Genomic DNA, 21207 nt, shown 5'->3' with positions numbered 1-21207 from the left:
CTAGCCACCGATCTGAAAATGAAAATATTATGCAATGAAACAACTAATCATATAGGCCGACTTCAGGCTGAAGTATGTATTGCGAATACACTATAGAAATGAAAACATAGATAATATGATGAAAACAAAGTTAATTAACGTGCTGGTAAAGAGGGTTGAAATCTACCTTTTTAGTGGAGATTAACTGAGATTTAAATGTTCAAGACAGAAAAATACATTCATGCACAATTCATAATTAAATTACACTAGATTCAGATTAAAATTTAGAAGTAAAATTAAATGGCAACGCTAAGAAGCTGTGGCCTCGACGGCTAAATCATAACAAGTAGTCTATTACATATTCTGCTGTAAAAACTGAACTCAAACAAAACCCCTGCAAGGGTTTCAAAATAATACCCAGAACTGTAAGTTTTTCCTAACCAACATACAGAGGTTATATCTAGCCTCAGAATGCCAACCTATGCTTGAAGATGGCAGAGGCATTGCGTCCCTTTCGAACCACCCATTTGGAGAGTGAGTTGCCGAAGTCCTACAGGAAAGAGAAAATTGAATTAGGGTTTCCAAACTCTTTAAGAGGAAAAGCTAAGCCTAGGTACATACCTCTGTCTGCAGAGGAATGCAGAGTATCCCTTGTGAATCTGAACCCTCATGAAAGAGGTCTCAACCCAGTCGACCGAGGTGGCGGAACCTGTCACCTCCAGACGACGAACACCGTGTGTCATGGATAGACCCGCATTTCTGATAGATACACTAGCAATTGGGTTCCTCCTATCCTCGTTTGATGGTTTAAGTTGTTGATCGGCATCCGTCATAGACCTTTCATGCTAAACCCGACTACCATCAATACTGCTAGAACGGTTGGACACGCTAGCAATTGGACTCTCCCTATCCTCATTTGCTGATTTAAGTTGCTCTCTGATGTCCGTGATAAACCTAGCTTGCTGAACCAGTCTACCATCAATACCATGAAACTCCGGAATTGTCCGTTTTTCGTCGGAATCATCCAGTGTCTATTTAGGCATCCTTCGTCTCTAGGTCGAAGCTCCTCTAGGAAAGGACTTTCCACTCTGCGATTTGTTGAGACATTCGGCCACATTTCATTCTTATTTGAAGTCCGCAACTTGTATCTGGCAAGGAGCTTTCGGGGCCGAAACATTTCGATCGCAGGTCCTATCCTTGTTGACCCTTTTCCCGTTTCATTTCGGGAGTTTCTAGATGACCCGTCTGCCGTATGGATCTCCTCGAGTTTCATTTCGGGAGTTTCTAGATGACCCGTCTGCCGTATGGATCTCCTCGAGTTTCATTTCAGGAATTTCCAGTTCGTGCAGTTTCAAACTCATTACGTTCTATGCAAGTAACTATGAGTATTTCCAAATGAAAGCACAGGGCCATCACAAATTCATCCTAAATCCCTCAAAATTCAAATGGGTCTCAAGAAATAAAAGCACTTATCTTCAAAACGTGGCTACCCAAATCATGCAATATATCAAACAACGGTCGTCCGATCGAAAATAGTCACGGACCCAATTGTATATAGCAGAGCCCCTGCAGATCTGAAGAATCCTCGTTGCTGCAATAGAAAAAGCAAACCTCCCCGCTGCTGCAATAGAAAAAGCAAACTTCCCCGCTGCTACAATAGAAAAAGTATGACAGGGTTACTGCTTGAAAGACGGAGGAAACAAAAATGTTAAGACTCAGAATCATGAGCAGAGGTATTACTGTGCTTGGCGACAGTAGAAAACTATCCGGGAACCTGCCTCTGTAACCCCAATGGTGAACTGGTTGCAGAGCTATTCTCTTAGTCGAATCATGAAGCAAATGGCGATGTTTTCCTTGCTTCCCTTGGGGTCGTTACCCTTACCACGCCTCAACAATCCTGAGTCGTCAGATAAGCTTGGCGTAGATCAACCGCGGAGGCAAACCCATGTGGCAAGCTGCCCGTAGGTACATCTGGAGGGTGGGGCAGGAAGGTTCGAGAACCAACCCTCGCTCTGGACTGTGTTAATTATGTTCAGTTTTATGGCTTGTGCTTTTCTTCATTTAAAGGCTTTAATTATATAAATACAAACTAAAATAGTGGCCTGAAAAGTTAAAGGTTGCTTTTTAAATTCCCTTATTTATTTTGTGTTATATTAAACTAATGCCATGAAAGGTTGATAAAAAAATGAATTCATGTTTATGGATTAATATAAAAAAAATAATTTATAATTATATCTCTAAAAGCCTTAAAAAATATAAAATATTCATTTCTAAAAAAAATTAAATTAATTAATTAAAAAAAAATCATTCTCTTTTTATACATTATTTTTTAAATTTTATGAAATATTCATTTCTGTAATAATAAAAATAAAAAAATTGCATATTATTCACTCGATGTAGACATTGCAAAGATAAATGTTCGTTTTATCTATTACTACTAGGATTGCAATTTGCAAAGAACCCTTTCTTTGGTTTTTCGATTATCGCTATTAGCGGGGATAAAAAGAGACGACCCTCGTTTTCAATTAAAATATTCCTAACATAGATTCATTATAATGAATTTATTAGTTACCCACCAAATTGGAAGGTTAGAGAATCCTTTCATCTTAGGTTACATGTGTTCTTTCCATCCATAATGCAATCATATTGCAAACTTGTTATTAAAATACAAGGCGTAAAAACACATCCTATTTATATGACTGCGATTTTATGTAAAATATTGTTGAATATTGAAGATAAAAAAGGAGAGTTTTGAGATTGTTGAATATTGAAGATAAAAAAAAAAAAAAAAAAAAAATTGAGATTGTGTTATATAAATTCGAAACTTTAAATTATCATTTCAAATATGTTTGAAAGTTTCAAAGCATATATTTCTTTTATTTTAAATAATTTATTTTCATTTTTTTTAATAATATAAACTAAAAATAATTAAATTTAATCATTTTTACAAAATCATTTAATAATCTAAATGTCTTTGCATTATGGTTTAAGGAATTTAATTGTGTTTGTGTAAAAAGAGAAATTACATTGTAACTTTAAGTATTGAGGGTTATGGATTTGTAATATGCTCTAAAACTAATTTTGTTTTGCTAAAAGTTTATTTTCCTTGGACTTAAGGAAACATGTTAATGGCTCATGACCCAAAGGAGTAATTCCAAGTAGCATGGTTCTTCTTAAATAAAAATGATGAGTCACCCTGCATTAGTCAATAGTAGCCAATAATAACTATCTGCACTACTAATTTGACAACTAAATTATAATGAGTTTCATGAAATTTAAGAAACATATAAATACAGGTTAAATGAGATTATGTTTCGTGGTATAAAATGTTATCTAGTATTATACTATGTTATTCCTCGCTGCAATAATTAAATAAAGAAAAGTAATAACAATTTTAAAGTAAATTGGACATCATATGATAGCTACTAAATTTCAGTCCTCATTGATCTGCTCGAGCTCCACTCATCAAATTTTCTCATGTGACGGTATATTCTTTGTTTCAATGATACAGGATGGCCTCATGAATAAATTTGTGGATAAACTTGTACATGTAGTGCTTAAAGACTATAATTGGCTCTAAAAACCTAGATAGGGATCTCGATAACATAAGATAAGATAAGATAATTATATTTATGTCCAACTAATGACCACAAAGTACGTCAAAGGGACTGTTGAGTACACTGATGTATATACAAAGTGGGAGAACCAAACGGCCTCCTATTAAAGATATAATGCATGAAGTAAATCAAAGATACAATGCATGAAGTAAATCAACATCTCGCCCTAGCGGAGAAGATCTAGGAGCTAATAGGTCTTAGGATCAAACCCATCTCTACTAACATCTGAGGCTGAATGAATAACACTGAAGAAACTCAATAAAGTCTGTTGGCCTGATGAAGAGCCAATGGCAAGTGCAGACTGTCCACTAAATCGTATCATGGTGGGGTTCACACGCTGCTGAATGTTGGAGGACCTAGTCTGTCTCCCAGGAACGGATCTGAGATAGAACTTCTGCTGAGATATTGTGTGGCAGGGTGAGGTCCCACAGATCCTCATTGATCTGCAGTCTGGATACGTACTTGTATCAATTGATCTCTTGGTGCCCCTGTCTGAAGGTAGTACCCTGAAAAATGTTGGATCCTCTGTGTGGGGTATGGTCTAATGGGAGGTTGAAGAATATGCACTCGAAACCTAAGAGCCTCCTGCATATATAGGGCCAAAAATTTCTGATCGGGGTACTTGAAAAGGTTGGCGAGGGTCAGAGAATCTCTTAACAAGCAATGAAACCTTCTTCAGATCTCGTAGTAGACAGGGCATCCAAGGATGAAGTGCACCTCGATCTCCACTTCTTGTAAATTCCATACCTGGCAGAGTCTGTCTAGTCTATCCACCTGGTGGTCTATCTCTACCTGAAGTCTATGAGAACCTACTCTGAACTGGCCTAGAGGAATGCGAAGAGCATGCATCCAGTGGTGAAACGTATACTGGGGTAGAACAATGAGCCTGTCTCTCAACTCTAAGAAGTGCTCAGCGTAGAAGGCCATCTTTGGGCGCAACCCTCCTAGAGGATTGACCCAGGTGACCTGGACGAACTGCTTGTAGATGTCCTCCCTGATGATCTTGTTTAGCTCTTGTCTAGTAGGTAAAAGGTGACTAGGAGCATCTAAGGAATATTAGAAAGGAGGGAGATGATCCAATTGAATTCCCACTGACTCTAAGAGGTTTCAAACTCCTATAAACCAAAATTTTCTTCATGGAACAAGAAGGTATGTCACTAGCACCATGTTGTTAGAAAATTGGTTCTTTTGAGTGGCCAACCACTACAGATTCTTTTTCTGATCTCAATGATGATTTCACCCACAAAAATGTTGAAGCTTAGATCAACAACATTGACATTAGGTAGACCCCAGATACCTTGACCTTCCACCTTTGAGAATGTTGCTATCGATTCTATTTAGATTATACATATGAGGGGCATTTTTGCATCATTATTTTCGGTTATTAATAAGATTTCCAACAATATATATATATATATATATATATATCTTTTTTTTTTTTTTCTCCTGAATATGGCTACTTCTATATTAATACAAAATAAATTTACACCGAGGCCATGGCCTCGTAAAGGTAGCCCAAAGATGCTGCATGATTACAAGAATAGCAGATCAACATGCAAAAACCCAGCTGAGTATTGCCCTCAAGAACTGTAGAGAACCTGATCATGACTAAAGCAAAAATCCAGAAAACCCCATAGTTGTACAAGGAACTGAGAATTAAACCAGGGCTATGCGACAACCAAAACAGTAAAACTAGACCAAGTAGTTGTGACCAACTAAGCGACAACCCAATACTGAATACAGAAGTAGCTGTGACTGCAACCGAAACTGAAAAATGAAGGCTAGCAGAATGCCCCTTTCGCATGAGAAACTGGCAATTTGAGCTAGTGCACTTATCATGATATCTAGGAAGGTGATAAGTGAACCTTCTCGAGCTTGCTGAATTCCAAAAAAACTAAAAAGTACCAACCTGTTTACACATTAGGAGAGGGATCAGGCGACTCCTCGATGATGCGGCATCCATACTTGTAATCATCGTTGTCATCAGAGGAGCCCGCCTGATTCTTCATGCTTTGAGAAGCCTTGCTTTTGCTAGAGCCTGTAGCCTTGCTCTGTTCGAAGTTTGTCTGGATGGAGCCTGGTTTGTCTTCCACCGGCCTATCCGTAGTCGCCCTAAGGGAACCAACCTCTTGACCTGAATTGAGCTCGCTAAGCTCTATGGTGACCATGGCCATAAAGGAGAAAGTGCCACGACTACAGGGGAATTGTAATCGAGCGGAGTTAGTTGAGGATTGGAAGGAGCTTGGTGCTATATTGTGCAATCCTCTGCCCCTACCTCGTCCACTCCGAGTAGACAGGTACCTATCTATGCGGAAGTCTGAGCAAAAAGTTGAGGAGTCCGACGTGGAAGAGAAGGCCTGGCGTCCAATTTGCCCTCGGGAGCTGCCTCTTCTGCAACTCATCCTCTGTCGAAGTTTTGGCATAACTGGAGGAGCAGGGTGATCCGGGCTACTTGATAAACTATGGAAGCGGATAGGGATGAAAACAAACTTGGCTTTAGCGCTCAAAAGGCCGAAAGGGAGAGCAGCAAACGAGTGGCTAGCGAAAAAGCAGGGGAGACAGAGGGTAGCTTGAAGGCATAGCCAGAATTTCATCCAACGAACCAGAGCCCAGTGTATTCCTGAGAATGTTCGAGAGCAAACCGCTGCATCTGCAAAGGAGGGACCAAAGCGAAATGGAGAAATGTGATTGTGGCAAGTTGATAGCGCCATGATCAAGAAATTAACTGGAAAAAGAGGAGGTACTGGTAGCATTAAAGCATCATTAATCTTGAGCACAAGGGAAGTTATGACCGGAGCTGTGAGAGGCTGAGTGGTGGTGTAGATCAACCACGCGCCCATCCAAACAGCAATCCACGTACCTGTACTACCGTCTGACACCCGGATCCGGGAGAATGTTATATTAGATTTTTAATTTATAAGTGAAAATGTATTGTATAATTAAAGACAAGTTAACATAATATACATAATTTAAGCACTTTTGATTAAATCAATGGTAATATGATTGGTGTCCCTTATTTTCTTCCTAGAACAAGAAGTTATGTCACTAGCACCAAGCTGTCGGAAAATTGGTTGTTTTGAGTGGCCAACCATTACAAATTCGTTTTCTGATCTCATTGATGATTTCACCCACAAAAATGTTTAATGGCAGAAATGGAAGTCCTTTGTTTGAAAGCTTCAAACGGTTCTATGATAGAATCTAAACTCTTAGACACTTTTGGTTGAGATAATTTCTCCTTTGGTTGAGATAATTTCTCACCAGACACACACCAATATAGGAGTTACCTAAACTAACTCCTATCTTAGAGGAACAACCCAAGAGTTAGGCACAAATTCCTAACTTGGAATATTTAATTAATTTATTTATTTTTGGATTTATTATTGTTTTATGAGAGAGTCTAACATTGCCCCCCTCAATGATAAATCCAAAAATAAGAATGAGAACCATCTTCCAAGTTCTCATGTTGATCCTCAAAAACATTGCCTGAAAAAACCGCCAAAACTGGATGCTGGAAAAAACTCAAATCTGAAGAGAACATGAATCAGCTGCATGCTTGATTCATCTCTGAATTTTGCTTGACAATGCCATCACATGCCAAGCCGCAAAAGGATTCAACTGTCCTTTGTTTGAAAACAGCATCCGGTGTCCACTGACACAATTTGATGAACGCCCACTGGCGAGTTTTCTGATGATGATTGCCCACTGGCTGAAGATGTCGAAAAACAACTCAATGTTTCTTTTGCTATGATGAAAGCTGCTCACTGCTGCTTTGGCTGTCGATCGCCCACTGGCGAATTTGCTGATGCTCACTGCTGATGACAAATGCCCACTGGCTGATGAAGATGCCCACTGGCTGCTTCACTGATGTTGTCGAGACTTTCAGTCTGACAACCACTTGTCAATTTCATTGACATTTTCCCCCCTTTGTCAGCTGAAAGGAGAGACAATCTTCTCCAAAATATATTTGAACTCCCCCCCTTCAGGTGTAGGAGAGTTTCACTGTTGTACTCCCTCATTCAACTGCATGAGAGTACCATCATCTGTTCACTGCTGGCTGCACTATGTGTGATTGTAGTCGGTTGTAGAACTGAGACAATCGTTTGACTGTGGATGACCATTCCCAAGGGTCGATCCATTGATAATGTATCTTCAATCTGGCTGATTTTTGTTGATTGCGACATCTTTCTGAGGAATGATTCTGCTTGCCACAATGGTGACAAGGATGGAGATCAAAACACTGATCTTCCATATGACCGGTTCTTTGACAATGAGAACACTTCGGTTGGACTTCAACTTCAGATTGCGTGCAATTCTGTTTGTCTACAACTTTTTCAGAACCTACTGAGGTGTGTTGTTCAAGAAATCCTGCACTCACGAATTTAATTGGCTTGGAATAATCTGGGATATGTAAGTTGGTGTCATCAGTGACATATCCTAAGCCTCGTCTATTCTTGTTATTTTGAATTTCTTCCCAGGGCTCGATGAGGGGTTTGGAAGAAATTGGAATTTGATCATGAACAACTTTGACACTTGAAGTTGTTGGGATGAATGACTTATCATCTGGATGGTGCAAAGACTTGAAAGTATCACTCTTTTCTTGCAATTCATTCCTTTGAAGTTGGGACTCAAGTTGAAGAAACTCAATGGTTTCATGTGTTTGTTGTAGATGACGTGAAATATCAGCAAGAGTTTCTTTGCTGATGTGCACCATGTCTTCATCACTGGAGATGAGCAAACTGTGAAGAATGTTTAACAACTGAATATGTTGTGCCATCTGAACTTGCTCACTTGAAGTCAGGCTCTCTTGTCGAAGATGTCGTGCTTTGAACTGTTGCACTTGATTTTGTTACTTGGATGACAGGCTCGCTTGCTATGGGACTTGAATGGCACGCTCGCTTGAGTTGTTGCTTATTGTACCTGCTGAGAACACTTGCTAGAACTTTCTGGAATTCACGCTTGCTTGCAGGAGATGTGAACTTGTTTCTTATTTTCTTTAGAATGAAAATTCATGCATTCAATAGAGTCTGCTTAAAGGAAGGGTGTCGAACACTGTCGAAAATGCACCCAAAAAAGCTTACAATGGTTTTAATGACTCACATAAAACAATGAATTCACTTGTCTTAATTTGACTAAGTTGAAGGGAATGAACGTGCTTGACTTATGATCAAATAAAAACGTGGGTGTCGGTTTCAACCGACAATGCACCCGTACAATTCAATTGGAATTTGATTCACAAGTTCTTAAATTTGTTTGCAAGAATGTTGATGTAGACTTTGCTTTGAAACAATGAAGTTTACAAATTCATTCACTTGATTGAATTTGCTTGTTGAAGTAGAATGTCGATGTTGAAAACTTTGATGAGTTGTTGTATGTGTGGAGCTTAATTATCCTTCCTTGCAACTATTTCGATATAGGTGTTGTGCTTGTTGGCATTGTATTTTATGTGTGCATGAAATGAGATCATTTATGTGTCAAAACTAGACATAAATCATAAGCAAAAAAACATGAAGCATGCACCATCATCAACTCACTCTTCGTGTACCTAAGATCCCCTTATTCAATTTCGGGCGGATCTAGGACACAATCAACACAAAAAAATGTCTTTATTAAGCATTAATCACATCAGTACTTTATCTTTACAACATCGCCATGTAAGCTTTCTCAAACAGTGAAAATTTGACACTCACAAATTTTGGAAGAAATTGCTTTCAAAAACCTGACTCAACCTCCGATATCAATGAGCTCTCCTTTGAAAAATCTATCACTTCAAAGATTTCAAAAAATAAAGCAGCCTTATGCAATAATCCTCTTTCCTATTCACTCCTTATATCTCCCAAAATTATCCACCACTTATCACTCCAAAAACAAAATCACTTATATCTCCACAAAATAGTCTTCAAATTTACAAAAATGTAATGCACCTTATCGCTCCAAATACAAATCAAAACACTTCTTATTTCTTTTTTAATTGCTTTTAAACTCATTCATTTAAAAGAACTTTGTGAAAATCTTAAACACATTCATTCACTTTTTTTCATTCAATTTTTAGGCTGGCAACTTTCACGTGGGTTGCTGACTAACTGTCGTTGGTTTTCACGCCGGCTTCCGCTAGTTTTACTGGCTTTGACTGGCTTGGCTGGCTTCCGCTGGCAGGTTGGCTTAGCTGGCTTCGGCTTCGGCTGTGGACTGCCCTGCGTGAAAGCTCACAAAGATCGCGCTAGACATGGCCTTCGACTCATCAACAACTTCAACACACAAGAAACGTAGGGCCAATCACTGTTGGCGCTTTACTCCAGCGCATTGGTGATCCAGATCAGCGTGAGCAACTTTAATCCGGAAACAAGCATCTCTGATCTGGAAACAAACATCAGCAAACTACGAGGTTCTACAAAATTATGCCAACACTCCTGTTCAGACTATAAACTGGAAATAATACTCCGAAAACAAAACATTGAAGCGGTCTGCTCCAACGCCAAAATGCATTTTAAACACAACAAATATCAATATTGGCTTTGATATTTGTCAAACAGACCAGGGAGGATCATCCGACCACATCGAGGGCACAGAATGGATGCATTTATGGAAAAAGCTGGGTCTTTCTGGTTTAGTCGTCGTGCTAACAAGGAGATCTCATCTTTCGGGGACGATATCAATTCTTTTTCAAACAGTGTTGAAGGAGGAACAAAATGGCTGATCAACAAACTGAAAGGATCGATGCAAAAGCCACTACCTGATCTCTTACAGGAGTATCATCTACCTAAAGGTCTATTTCCCCAAAATGCTACAAATTATGAATTTGATGAAGAGACAGGCAAGCTCACAGTATTTATTCCATCTATCTGTGAGGTAGGCTTTAAGGATTCTTCTGTCTTAAGATATGCTACGAAATGTATTAAGATGAAAACTAAAGTTGTAATCTGGGCCAAAGTTACCTCTGTCTCTGTTGATGATCCGCAATCAAGCAAGGTCTATTTTACTGCCTTGAGCACGGTATCCAGCCTGATGGGCAAATGCCAAGTGACAAATCAGCGGGAGGGGGAGACGATGCATTCAACACGTTCTTCAGCGAGACAGGAGCAAGAAAGCATGTCCCTCGTGCTATATTTCTGGATTTAGAGCCCACTGTGATCGACGAAGTCAGAACTGGAATCTACAGGCAACTCTTCCATCCCGAGCAGCTTATCAGTGGCAAAGAAGACGCTGCCAACAACTTTGCCCGAGGCCATTATACCGTTGGAAAAGAAATTGTAGATCTCTGCCTGGACCGCATCCGAAAGCTGTCCGACAACTGCTACTCTCCCTCGGTCTGGTAGCACACGACGACTTTGCATCAGATGAAACACGACCTTCAATTCCACTTTTCATCGCACCAATGTAATGTATCACACACTGAATCATACTCTGCCATTTGTACATACAGTCATACTCTGGAGTCTACACTTATATGTCTGAAACTTAGTTTTTTTTTTTCAACGAGATTTGGTAGGCATGGGATCAATACCCATGCTCCAGCTCGTGCAGATCACCAGAGAAGAACACACTTATTCATTTGTGCCAACGAAAATAAGATGGAACCATACGTACTAAGCCCACGGGAAATCATTAAAGCACCGTAATTCTTCATCGATCTCTATCATTACACCCCTCGCACACAAATTAGACCAGGCTACTACAAGCTCTGATACCACATTAATGGCAGAAATGGAAGTCCTTTGTTTGAAAGCTTCAAACGGTTCTATGATAGAATCTAAACTCTTAGACACTTTTGGTTGAGATAATTTCTCCTTTGGTTGAGATAATTTCTCACCAGACACACACCAATATAGGAGTTACCTAAACTAACTCCTATCTTAGAGGAACAACCCAAGAGTTAGGCACAAATTCCTAACTTGGAATATTTAATTAATTTATTTATTTTTGGATTTATTATTGTTTTATGAGAGAGTCTAACAATGTTGAAGCTTAGATCAACAACATTGACATTAGGTAGACCCCAGATACCTTGACCTTCTACCTCTGAGAATGTTGCTATCGACTCTGAAGTGTTAATATTTGGCAAGCGTTACTACTAACTATTTAGATTATATATATGAGAGGGGCATTTCTCCAGTGAAATAGTTTTCGAGAATAATAAAGCAGTGCAAGTTCAGGTGGATTATATTTTCCAACAACATTCAGGTGGATTATATTTTCCAACAACATTCTAAAATTGTTGGAGAAATGAGAACTATTGTATTAAAGATAATAGCTTTAACTTTGGTTGTGCATGAGATGATTGTATTCGTATTTTGGAAGGCACTTCCAATCTTAACATTGAACAGATTACTTGTGGACAAGGCCATGGAATCGGGTGAAATAGTTTCATCAATATTTTAAATAGACAAAGGATATGACCATTCAATGTAGTGCATTGACAATAGATTTTTGTTATTAGTATATAGTGTTTATCTTCTACCTTTGCATGCAATTTTCTTTATTAATTCTTATTTTCAATGACCATTTACATTTATGCCTTACGGTGTTTCTTTTGCAACATTTGGTGCAAATGCTAGTTTACAATATTTAGAAATTGAAGTGTATTAATGTTGATATGAGGAGATTTTTATAAATGAAATAGTTAATTGGTAAATATTGATAGGCATCAAAACACTTATCTCATGATAGATATCACATTACAAAGATTCAAAGAAATCATTAAAACCAACTAAATTATAATTTTATTTTAAATTATAATTTTATTATTAATTATAAAAAGAATCAATACATAGGTTAAACATATATCTTTCAAAAAAAAAATGTAACTTGATTCTTATCATTGAGATTTACTCTCACTTTATCATGGAGATTCTTAACCTATAATAGACTATGTGATAATATTATGGGCCAATAACATGGCTTACTTATATTACATATCCCAAAAACCATAACACATATTCATATAATATATATTTTTTAATTAATAAATTTAATTAAAAAAACAAAAAAGACGTAACTACTTTACAAATATATCTCAATCTGTGTTTATTTATAAAAATATTATAGAATATTATCTAAAAGTAAAATTTTTATTATTCATTGAATAAATATTTGATAATTAAATTAAAAATTTGAAAACCTTATTCCAAAATAAATACATCATCAATATAAATAGAATAAAATAAAACAATTAACCCTATTTTATTGCAAATATATTTTTGTATTTTCTTTATAAAAATTATAAACCATCCATTCGAAATTTGAACAAATTTTTAAATTAAACGTAGATTTTTATATTTTTTATAAAAATAATAAACTATTACTTCAAAATTTAAACAAAATTTTAAATTTAATATTAACGTTGATAACAACATTTTTTCGTTTTGGCATCATCAGAATTCCATGAATATTGTATAATTTGATAATTAAAATGATGTTATTATTGTATATTGATTATCATTAACTAACAAAAAATTTGATTATATCTAACCAATAACCTTCCTTTTGAGAAAAATGTTAAAGGTTCCTGATAACGATGTTCTCTTGAATCCACTTGAAAAGATACGTTCGGCGGAAGAAAAATGTACTCAATGCCGAAATTTGTTTGCTAAAAGTAATTACTAGTAAATTCTAGAGGTAACCTAATCGAATCGCGCAAATTTGTTTGCTAAAAGTAATTACCAGTAAATTATGGAGGTATCCTAATCGAATCGCGTCAGTTGTGAAGATGCCCATGTACTTTCAAGTTTCACGCAATCCCGTAGGAAATAGACCTCAAACATCAAACATCTCCCAGGGTCGGCAGCCTCGGTCTCTGGTTCGAAACTGACCAATACATGGAGATCGTCCACTGGTTCTTCGCTACGGTTAGAATCGTTGGTCCAATTACATTTACAACGGAGCACTAATCTCTGTGTTGTGTGGGAGCACTAATTCTATGGTGCGGTTATTATTAAAGTACACCCCCATTTCTGTCCTCCTTTAGGGTACTAAACAGTACCACCCCCAAAGGATCAAGGGATAACCCATCAGTGTTTAAATTTGAACACATCATAGTCCTTCCAAAGCCTTCTAGCACGTCAAAGAAGTGTTCAGCAAAATTTACCAATCAAAAGAAATTTAAATTTTGATTTTTACAAGTTTGAAAAAAAATTAAAATAATATTATAAAATGCCCAATGAAGGGCTGCATGTCCATAGAACATTTCAAAAAATACTAGTTCTCTGACTGATGTGACACTCTAAAGTCTGCAGGAGGTTCTGACAACACTCAAGAAAGTGCAATGGGATGTAATGGAGGTTGTTCATCCATTCCCAGGCCATAGTCATAATGGCAGCAATGATAGAGTTAGCAGTCATGATATGAGGTTTATGTTTGCATTCGTTGATAACAGAGGTTTCTTTTCGCATTCATTGATAGCATATGAGAAGTAGCTATGTATTGGTATTCGTGTACATGCATATTTTGAAGGTATCAGAGATTTAAAAGAAACAAATGACAACAGACAGAATTAACGATGAGTGAGGTAGATTATTCTGAGCCTGCGAATCTTCCCTGCATTGGTTTTTCCAATCCCAACCTTATGGTGAGTGCAACACAAGTTCGCAAGGTATTTTAACTCTCAGATATAATTTTCAACTTTCATTTCCCTGGCCTTTCATTCAGTTCATTGATTTAGGTAGAACCGATTAAAATTATTATGTATGGAATGGTTGATTGATATTTATATAGTCATGTGTAGAACAAGTTTGCAAGGTATTTTAACTCTCAGTTTTAATTTTCAACTTTCATTTCCCTGGACTTTCATTTAGTGCATTGGTTTAGGTGGAACCAATTAAAATTATTATGTATGGAATGGTTGATTTATATTTATATAGTCATATGTAGATTCTGTATTTTTTTTATATCATCCATCATGTCATCGATGAAGATTTTTTGGACTAAGTCTTTGAGCAAAGTCGACGGCTTTTTGCCCTTCTGTTATAGACATTTTTGGGCACTACAACCCCAAGCATAAAATGTCCATAAAAGAAGGGCTCCTAAGTCCCTAAAAGTGTTGTTCCAACCCCTAAAAGAACAAGGTCAACTGATTACAACTTCTCCCAGAAGTTCTCCATGAAAAGCTACTCAGAACTAGTCAAAATTGGATCATTTCACCTGCTCCATAGGCAAAGTGCGTTGCATCTCACCTAAATACACACAGTAGGTGTGTTGCATTTCAAAAAGCCCTTCTATGGTGTTCGATGGGCGAGAAGAGACAAATGGCAGTGTCAATCCGCGAGGTGGAGAAGCATGGAATCTTCCAGAAACTTCTCCTGTGACACTTGCCTCTCTGAAATTCGACCAGGGATGAGTAAGAGATCATCAATCTCCAAGCGGAAGCAAGAACTATCAGAGGGAAGACATTAATCAAATCACAAGCTGACTCATCTCCCTTACAGACATCTATATATGGATCCCTCATCCCAGAGATCCAGAGGCTGGAATTTCGCATCTTGTAAGGAACTGTTGTTGGTTTCTTCAGGAAACATCATAGTATTGGGTGATCTAAGCTTTCTATGAGGTGAACAAGGGCTTACTTGCTGAGAGGATGACGCTGGGTCAGAACAACTGGTTATAACTCTCTTGGCTCTTTCTTGATTATCAATAAATCTATTCAAGTTTTCCTCCATACTCTTGTGTAATTTATGTTTCATGCATTTGTATGGTCAATTTACATCTGATCCTAGATTGTTTATGATAATAGATCCATGTTCTTGTATAGTGTTATGCTGCTTTGATTCTACAGGTACTCTGTGAAGCTGGGTATACGAGAAAGCAAGTAGCAAAGGACTATTAGAAGAGAGAGGAATCGAGCAAGGAACCAACCGCAAGACAGAGGTTGGTCTCCTTTATTCTTCTCTCATCTATCTTTCATAAAGGAAAACGAAAGTAGTTTTAATTTGTTTGTTTCTAAGGTAGCTACTAGCCTTAGTGGGTTTAGCAGTTCTGCATAGACACTTTTCCCTGTAACAAAATGGCGACTCCGTTGGGGAGCGACTAGGTTGTTTGTTTGTCTACATTTTTTTACTTTATAAACTTACAGATGGAGCCTGAAGCCGAGCCAGGTAGCCTTCAAACTGCATTTGCTAGGAAAAACGATAAACAAAAATATGGTCAAGAATTTACCAATGGCACCCCACGGTTCGCCAGCCGGCAGTACCAAATCCGAGTCACCCCGGAAGTCCATACCAGCATATGGATACTAGGAATAAGCCATCTCCTGACGATCGAACCACCCGAAGAAGGTATCAGAAAAGGAAATCTGAGACTGACCAGCATGCCTAGACATATTGTCGACCCATCTCTGCATACGTGGTTCAGTCGGTGGAGGTAAACCAAGTGAAATATACTGCGGCTGCATCAGCGGTATCTTTTCCAAGGCGAAGGCGGTCAAAATAGAACCGTATCCAAAGTTCTTCAATCTCTCACCTTTCACCTTGGTCAACTGTTCTTTCATCACAAGGAGTACTGCGTCACACCAGTTGAACACCTTCGGTTCGAGACATTCCAAGGCGTACTGCATATATGATCGGTTGGCCACATGAAGAGCCGCACCACCAGCCATACTACCAAAAGTGAACAGAATGGTCCTCAAAGACCTGTCAGTGACATCTCGGATGATGATCTTGCCGTCTTTACTCAGCTGAGATCCCTCTTTGCAATACCTGTGAACATAATCTCTCACAGATTCACCTCCACGGGCCGAACCTGATAAAGAGATGGGGGCACCCCGCCTCGATAAGCCGGTCAAAAAATAAATGTCCACTACGGTCAAGGGGATGGATTTGCCCCTAATCTAGAACACCTGGCTGGTAGGATCCCAAGCATCAAGCAAATATTGCAGCAAGTTGATTTGTTGTCTCATGCTAGAAATGCGGAAAAACTTCAACAGGCCACAGTTCCGTAATGCATTTACTGTAACCGGATCATGTAAAGAAAGCATGTCATCTTCTTCATGCTCACGTTCTCGCCATGTAATGGTCATTTTGCTCCAATAAATCTCTGAAAACAAACAAGAGAAGAGTTAGATCCTCATTTGGTGAGAAACAAGCAAGAATTTCCATTGAAAACTGTGCATAAATTTCCTTCCTTGCGCTCATCGCACCTACAGTAGTGTTCTGGGTGCGTTGCATGTCAATTGGCCAGTGGACAGGCTAACATCCAACGCACCTTTCGATGCATAAAGGGTGCGATGGAGCCAGGGCGAGTTTTTCAAACCCCAGAGGCTCAGAAAAACCAGAAATCAGGCTCAGAATGCAAAATGGAAAGGATGAAATGAAAGAGCTTAGGTTTAGCTCCTACTTGGTCTAGACGGCGCCGAAAATCGTCCACAGAATCTCCCGGAATCAGCTGATGAAAATCAAGGGGGGAAAGCACCTCCAAAGCTCCAACAAGCCAAAGTTCAAATGAAATGGTAAAATGAGAGGTAAAAGCACTTTTAAATTACTTTTTACGTAATTCGAGTAAAATATTAGTGTCTTAACTCGTTTTTCAAACATATATTGTTCATTTCTAACTAGTTTGATGAAGCTATCGAGCATGCAGTACAATCATTGAAGGAACAAAGCTATTTACGGTAAAGTCAAGAAATGACCTTTACATCGAACAAAATGGCGACTCCAATGGGGAGTGACTAGGTTGTTTGTTTATCTACATTTGTTTACTTTATAAACTTACAGACGGAGCCTGAAGCCGAGCGAGGTAGCCTTTGAACTGCATTTGCTATGCAAATGCAAAGTAGATAAATGCCGCTTCAGTCAATCTCCGGGTTTTGTTTATGAATTAAACAATTGATTTACAAGCTTTCTAATTGCCCTTGTGGTGGCTCTAGTAACCTCCTTAGATCTACCCCTGTGATTGATTTACTGATTACCACTTGCTCGGCCAAAATCCCTGAACTGAACTGCAAACTGTGACCCGGAACCCAATCAAAGTCTCGTCCCTGGTCTAGCGCACTGTCTATTCTATGAATCTCAAATTCAGCGCACTTCCCGAGTGTAGTAGGTGCGCTGCATTTCAAATTCACTGTGTTACAGGTGCGCTGATCAGACTAGGCATTGTTCCTAAATTTTGGTTTCTGTGTTCACTCTTTTCAGATCTATTCAGGAGTTTTGTTGCCTGTAGTCAGTACACCTCTGTTTGAAACCCCTTTCCTTGCTGTTATTCGCCTCCATTTTGCAAAGAACTGTAAATGTGTTTATGTATTTGTTGAGTCATTTTCAGTTCTCCTTTACAAAAAAGTAACGTAATTGTACTGTCGTTTCTTCATTTGAAAGTGTCGCAAGTGTCGTTTTCAGTCATAGAAGAGAATATGATTGTTCTTGATAGTCGATTACCCTGTTACTATTGTATTTGATCTGAGTTAGTAGTTTTTCTAGTGTCGAAAGCAAGTTTTCATTTCCAAATCGCAAAGTGTTGTCACTGTCTTCATTTTGATTTTGAAAAGAGACTTGTTAGCAATTGTCGCTTTGAAAAATAATTCAGATTTGCATATTAGCTTTCTTTTTATCATTCACATATTAAGAAGGCTGAAAACAAATACATGCATGTGCATTTGCATTTAGACTGTTTGATTGGTTTGATTTAGGACGGTGCATATAGTGTGTTCTCTTTGCTCTTTGTTGAAAGAATACTATCTCTCTTTCCTTAGTAGCTAGGATTTTCATTGCACAAAGAAGATAAAACGACTGTTTATCATCTTAGATTGCATTTTAGGAATTGTACATCTACATCATGCGGTGAACCTGAAAGGCAAATTTCTTAAGCAAGATCAACTATAAAATAAATTTAATGAATCTAACAACGCTTTGGAACCTAACGCACAACATCTAGAAGTCTAGGCTAGAGACGTATTCCGGCGTCATAAAGCCTGGTAACTGTTGTTCTCACTGTTGGTTGGGTGATTCCTCCACTTTGAGACGATAAGTTCCAGTACGGACTTGTGCTCCCACATACTGTCGAGTATATTTTGGGAGACCACAATAGGCTTAATCCTTTATCCATAGGAAGCTGTGTCTGCCGCCCTATCGATCGCAATGCACTGAACACATCATTCGGGAAGATTGACTGCCGTACCGTAAAAAGTATTCTGTAGTTTTGCGATTGGTTTGGTAATCCCTCTGCCTAGATTTCCAGAGCAGTCCCTTTTGTTCATTTTCAGACTCCTTAACGGAAAAGGTCCATCTGAGCACTTATCACTTCAGGCTCATTAAAAATCGAAGGCGACTAGAGTCATCTTTTGTTTTTTCTCGACTCTTTAAAATTGAAAAAACAAGTTGTGTCAAAGCGTCTAAAATTTATTTTAAACGGAATAATCATCACCTTTCCTACATTGGTCTTAGGTTGAGAAAATGGAGTTCGCCAACCAAGGAGTTCCCCTTGGAGGAAATCCTAGTCCCTTCTCCTCTTGGGGAGATGTTGGTGCACTCCATATGGCCACATTGTCGCTTCCAGGATTGACAATCGGCTTACACGTATGGCTTTTCTCAACCTCCGTCCTTCAGAACGCCACAATTCCTGAACAATCGAGTCAGCAACTAGACAATTCTAGAGTTATCCCACAACCCTCTACTTTGTCCAATTCTTCCTCTCCTCCTTCCTCTTCAGTTGATGAGGCTGGTAAAGCCAAAAATCAAGTACCTGAGAAGAAGAAGGAAAAGAAGAAGAAAGAGAAGAAGAAGAAGGAGCCAAAGGCGAAAAGGGGCAACCAAGCGTCGTCTAGCGAAAATCCACACACTGCACCGACCAAGCCTAAATCGCCATGTTTCATTTGCAAAGGAGACCACTATCATAGAGATTGTCCTTGCATCCCACGGATCTTAAGGGACTGGTCTCCTCGTTTTCACAACCCGGTGTCGTCAACCTCTGATGATCATGTTGAAAACACACCGTCGACTAGTGAAAGTGAAGCCCCTGGACAAAAAGGAAAAAGCAAATTTCCTTGTAAACTGTGTGAAGGCGATCACGCCATCCACTATTGTCCCTTCTTAGACGAGGCTAAAAGAGTTTTGGACGATCGTCCGGTTTCACCGTTACGACTTCCTCCTGGATATAAGAAACTCTTACCGAGTCCATCACTAGTTGAAAATCCGGCTGACCCACCCAGGTGGTCGGCCGAAGCGTCTATCATTGAAGATAAACCATCTGAACCCATACCAGACGAAAGTCAAAAGGTCGAGGCGGCAGTTGACCCGGTCTTGCCTTCAGAGGTTCCATCTTCAGATGATACAGTCACCGAAGAGAACAAGGATGACACCGTCCAAATTCTTTTCGTAAACACAGACTCCGATGAACATGGGGGCAATTTACCCATTCCTTTACCGCAGGAAGGAAGTTCGTCAGAGTCGTACCCGGCCGTCTATTCGGTCCCACCTCCAAGCAACCTAGTTGTTTCCTTTGACTGGAATCTACTAGGCAGACCCCGTTTATCGGCTAGTGTACCATTCCGAATCATTGCTCAAGTATATAGAATGGTTATGGCCGGTACCATCATAGATGAAGGGGATTCTATGAGTATCCTTTCCTCGACTGCTTGGAAAGCGCTTGGTTCTCCATCGCTTTTGCCTGAGATGAGAAATCTAACAGGCTGTGACAAAGGAACCAGTCGACCGTTAGGGATCCTTCCCAATGTGCCCATAACATTGAGAGGGAAAACCGTTCAAATGAACGTAACGGTAGTCCAAGGACCCCTGGATTATAATGTACTCCTTGGACGAGACTATATTTATTGCATGGGAGCCATTGTCTCATCACTCTTTAGAGTAATGTGTTTTCCGCACGAAGGAAGAGTGGTCAAGCTCGTAGACCAACTTTCATTTCCCAGTTCACACATGGCAAATAGTCATATACCATCCCTGAATGGTCTTTTCACACAAGGAATGTCTCATCAATCCCCAGTCCGTCCACCTGATGAGCGCGAGTGATTCGGGGGACATGACTGAAACCCAGGGGGCATGCACCCTGGTCTGCTTCGGCAGGAAAACTTCAGGTATAGGGTAGGTTTCCGCGAGAGATATATGACTAGTCTGACACTCCCATCCATGATTGGAAAAGGGGGTTAGACTGGAATAAGATTCCCTTGTCAAAGTTATGTGGGTAGAGGCGTTTGCGCCACTCACCTTTGTCTATTTCGGTAGGCATCGCCGAAGAAGTGTTTTGTTTGTGGTGCAGATAAAACAATCTTTGGTAACCTGAAAGAGGTAAACCTTTCCCGATAAAACAAATGTTTTATCGGTAGATTGAGAGGTGACCTTGAAACTCTATTTTATACCTGGGGGCATGCAAACCTTTTGGCGTGCAAGTGAAGAGCGACCATTTATTTTTTAAATTTGTAGGTCCTCTAACCCTTTAAACTCGTAGGATTGGTCGTTTCCTAACTTGCATAAAGAAAGGATGTGGGGCAAAGATTTGAAAATTTGTCGTTTTTATATATGAGACATTCTTATTATACGATTGGATTAATCGAGCAGTTTTAACGCGGACTTCATGCTTGTTAAAAAATAAACATAAGCAATGAGCAAATGTTTCCCCCAGCATTTAAGCTCAATAAAAAATGAACCAATTTCCGGTAAATAACCGTCGTGAATGTAGTAGT

At 39.0% G+C, this 21207-nt stretch overlaps 1 protein-coding gene and 1 pseudogene across 1 annotated transcript; one reads left to right on the top strand and one right to left on the bottom strand.

Moving 5' to 3' along the window:
• Positions 1–232: 232 nt before the first annotated feature.
• LOC149184146 (uncharacterized) lies at positions 233–1879 on the bottom strand. Its single transcript, XM_089418846.1, has 2 exons — positions 601–1879; positions 233–529 (listed from the first exon to the last, which is right to left on the bottom strand). The coding sequence occupies exons 1-2, from the start codon at positions 810–812 to the stop codon at positions 385–387; spliced, it is 357 nt and encodes a 118-aa protein (XP_089274972.1). The 5' UTR covers positions 813–1879; the 3' UTR covers positions 233–384.
• Positions 1880–10148: 8269 nt separating this feature from the next.
• Positions 10149–20000, top strand: LOC149184145 (uncharacterized protein At5g01610 pseudogene; annotated as a pseudogene).
• The last annotated feature ends 1207 nt before the right edge of the window (positions 20001–21207 follow it).

Source organism: Pinus tabuliformis, chromosome 3_2, assembly GCF_031772625.1.
Source record: "Pinus tabuliformis cultivar Carrire ecotype Pingquan chromosome 3_2, CPIR1, whole genome shotgun sequence".
NCBI classification, from domain to species: domain Eukaryota; kingdom Viridiplantae; phylum Streptophyta; class Pinopsida; order Pinales; family Pinaceae; genus Pinus; species Pinus tabuliformis.
Note: the sequence above shows the minus strand (reverse complement) of the source record. Positions and strands in the feature narration are given on the sequence as shown.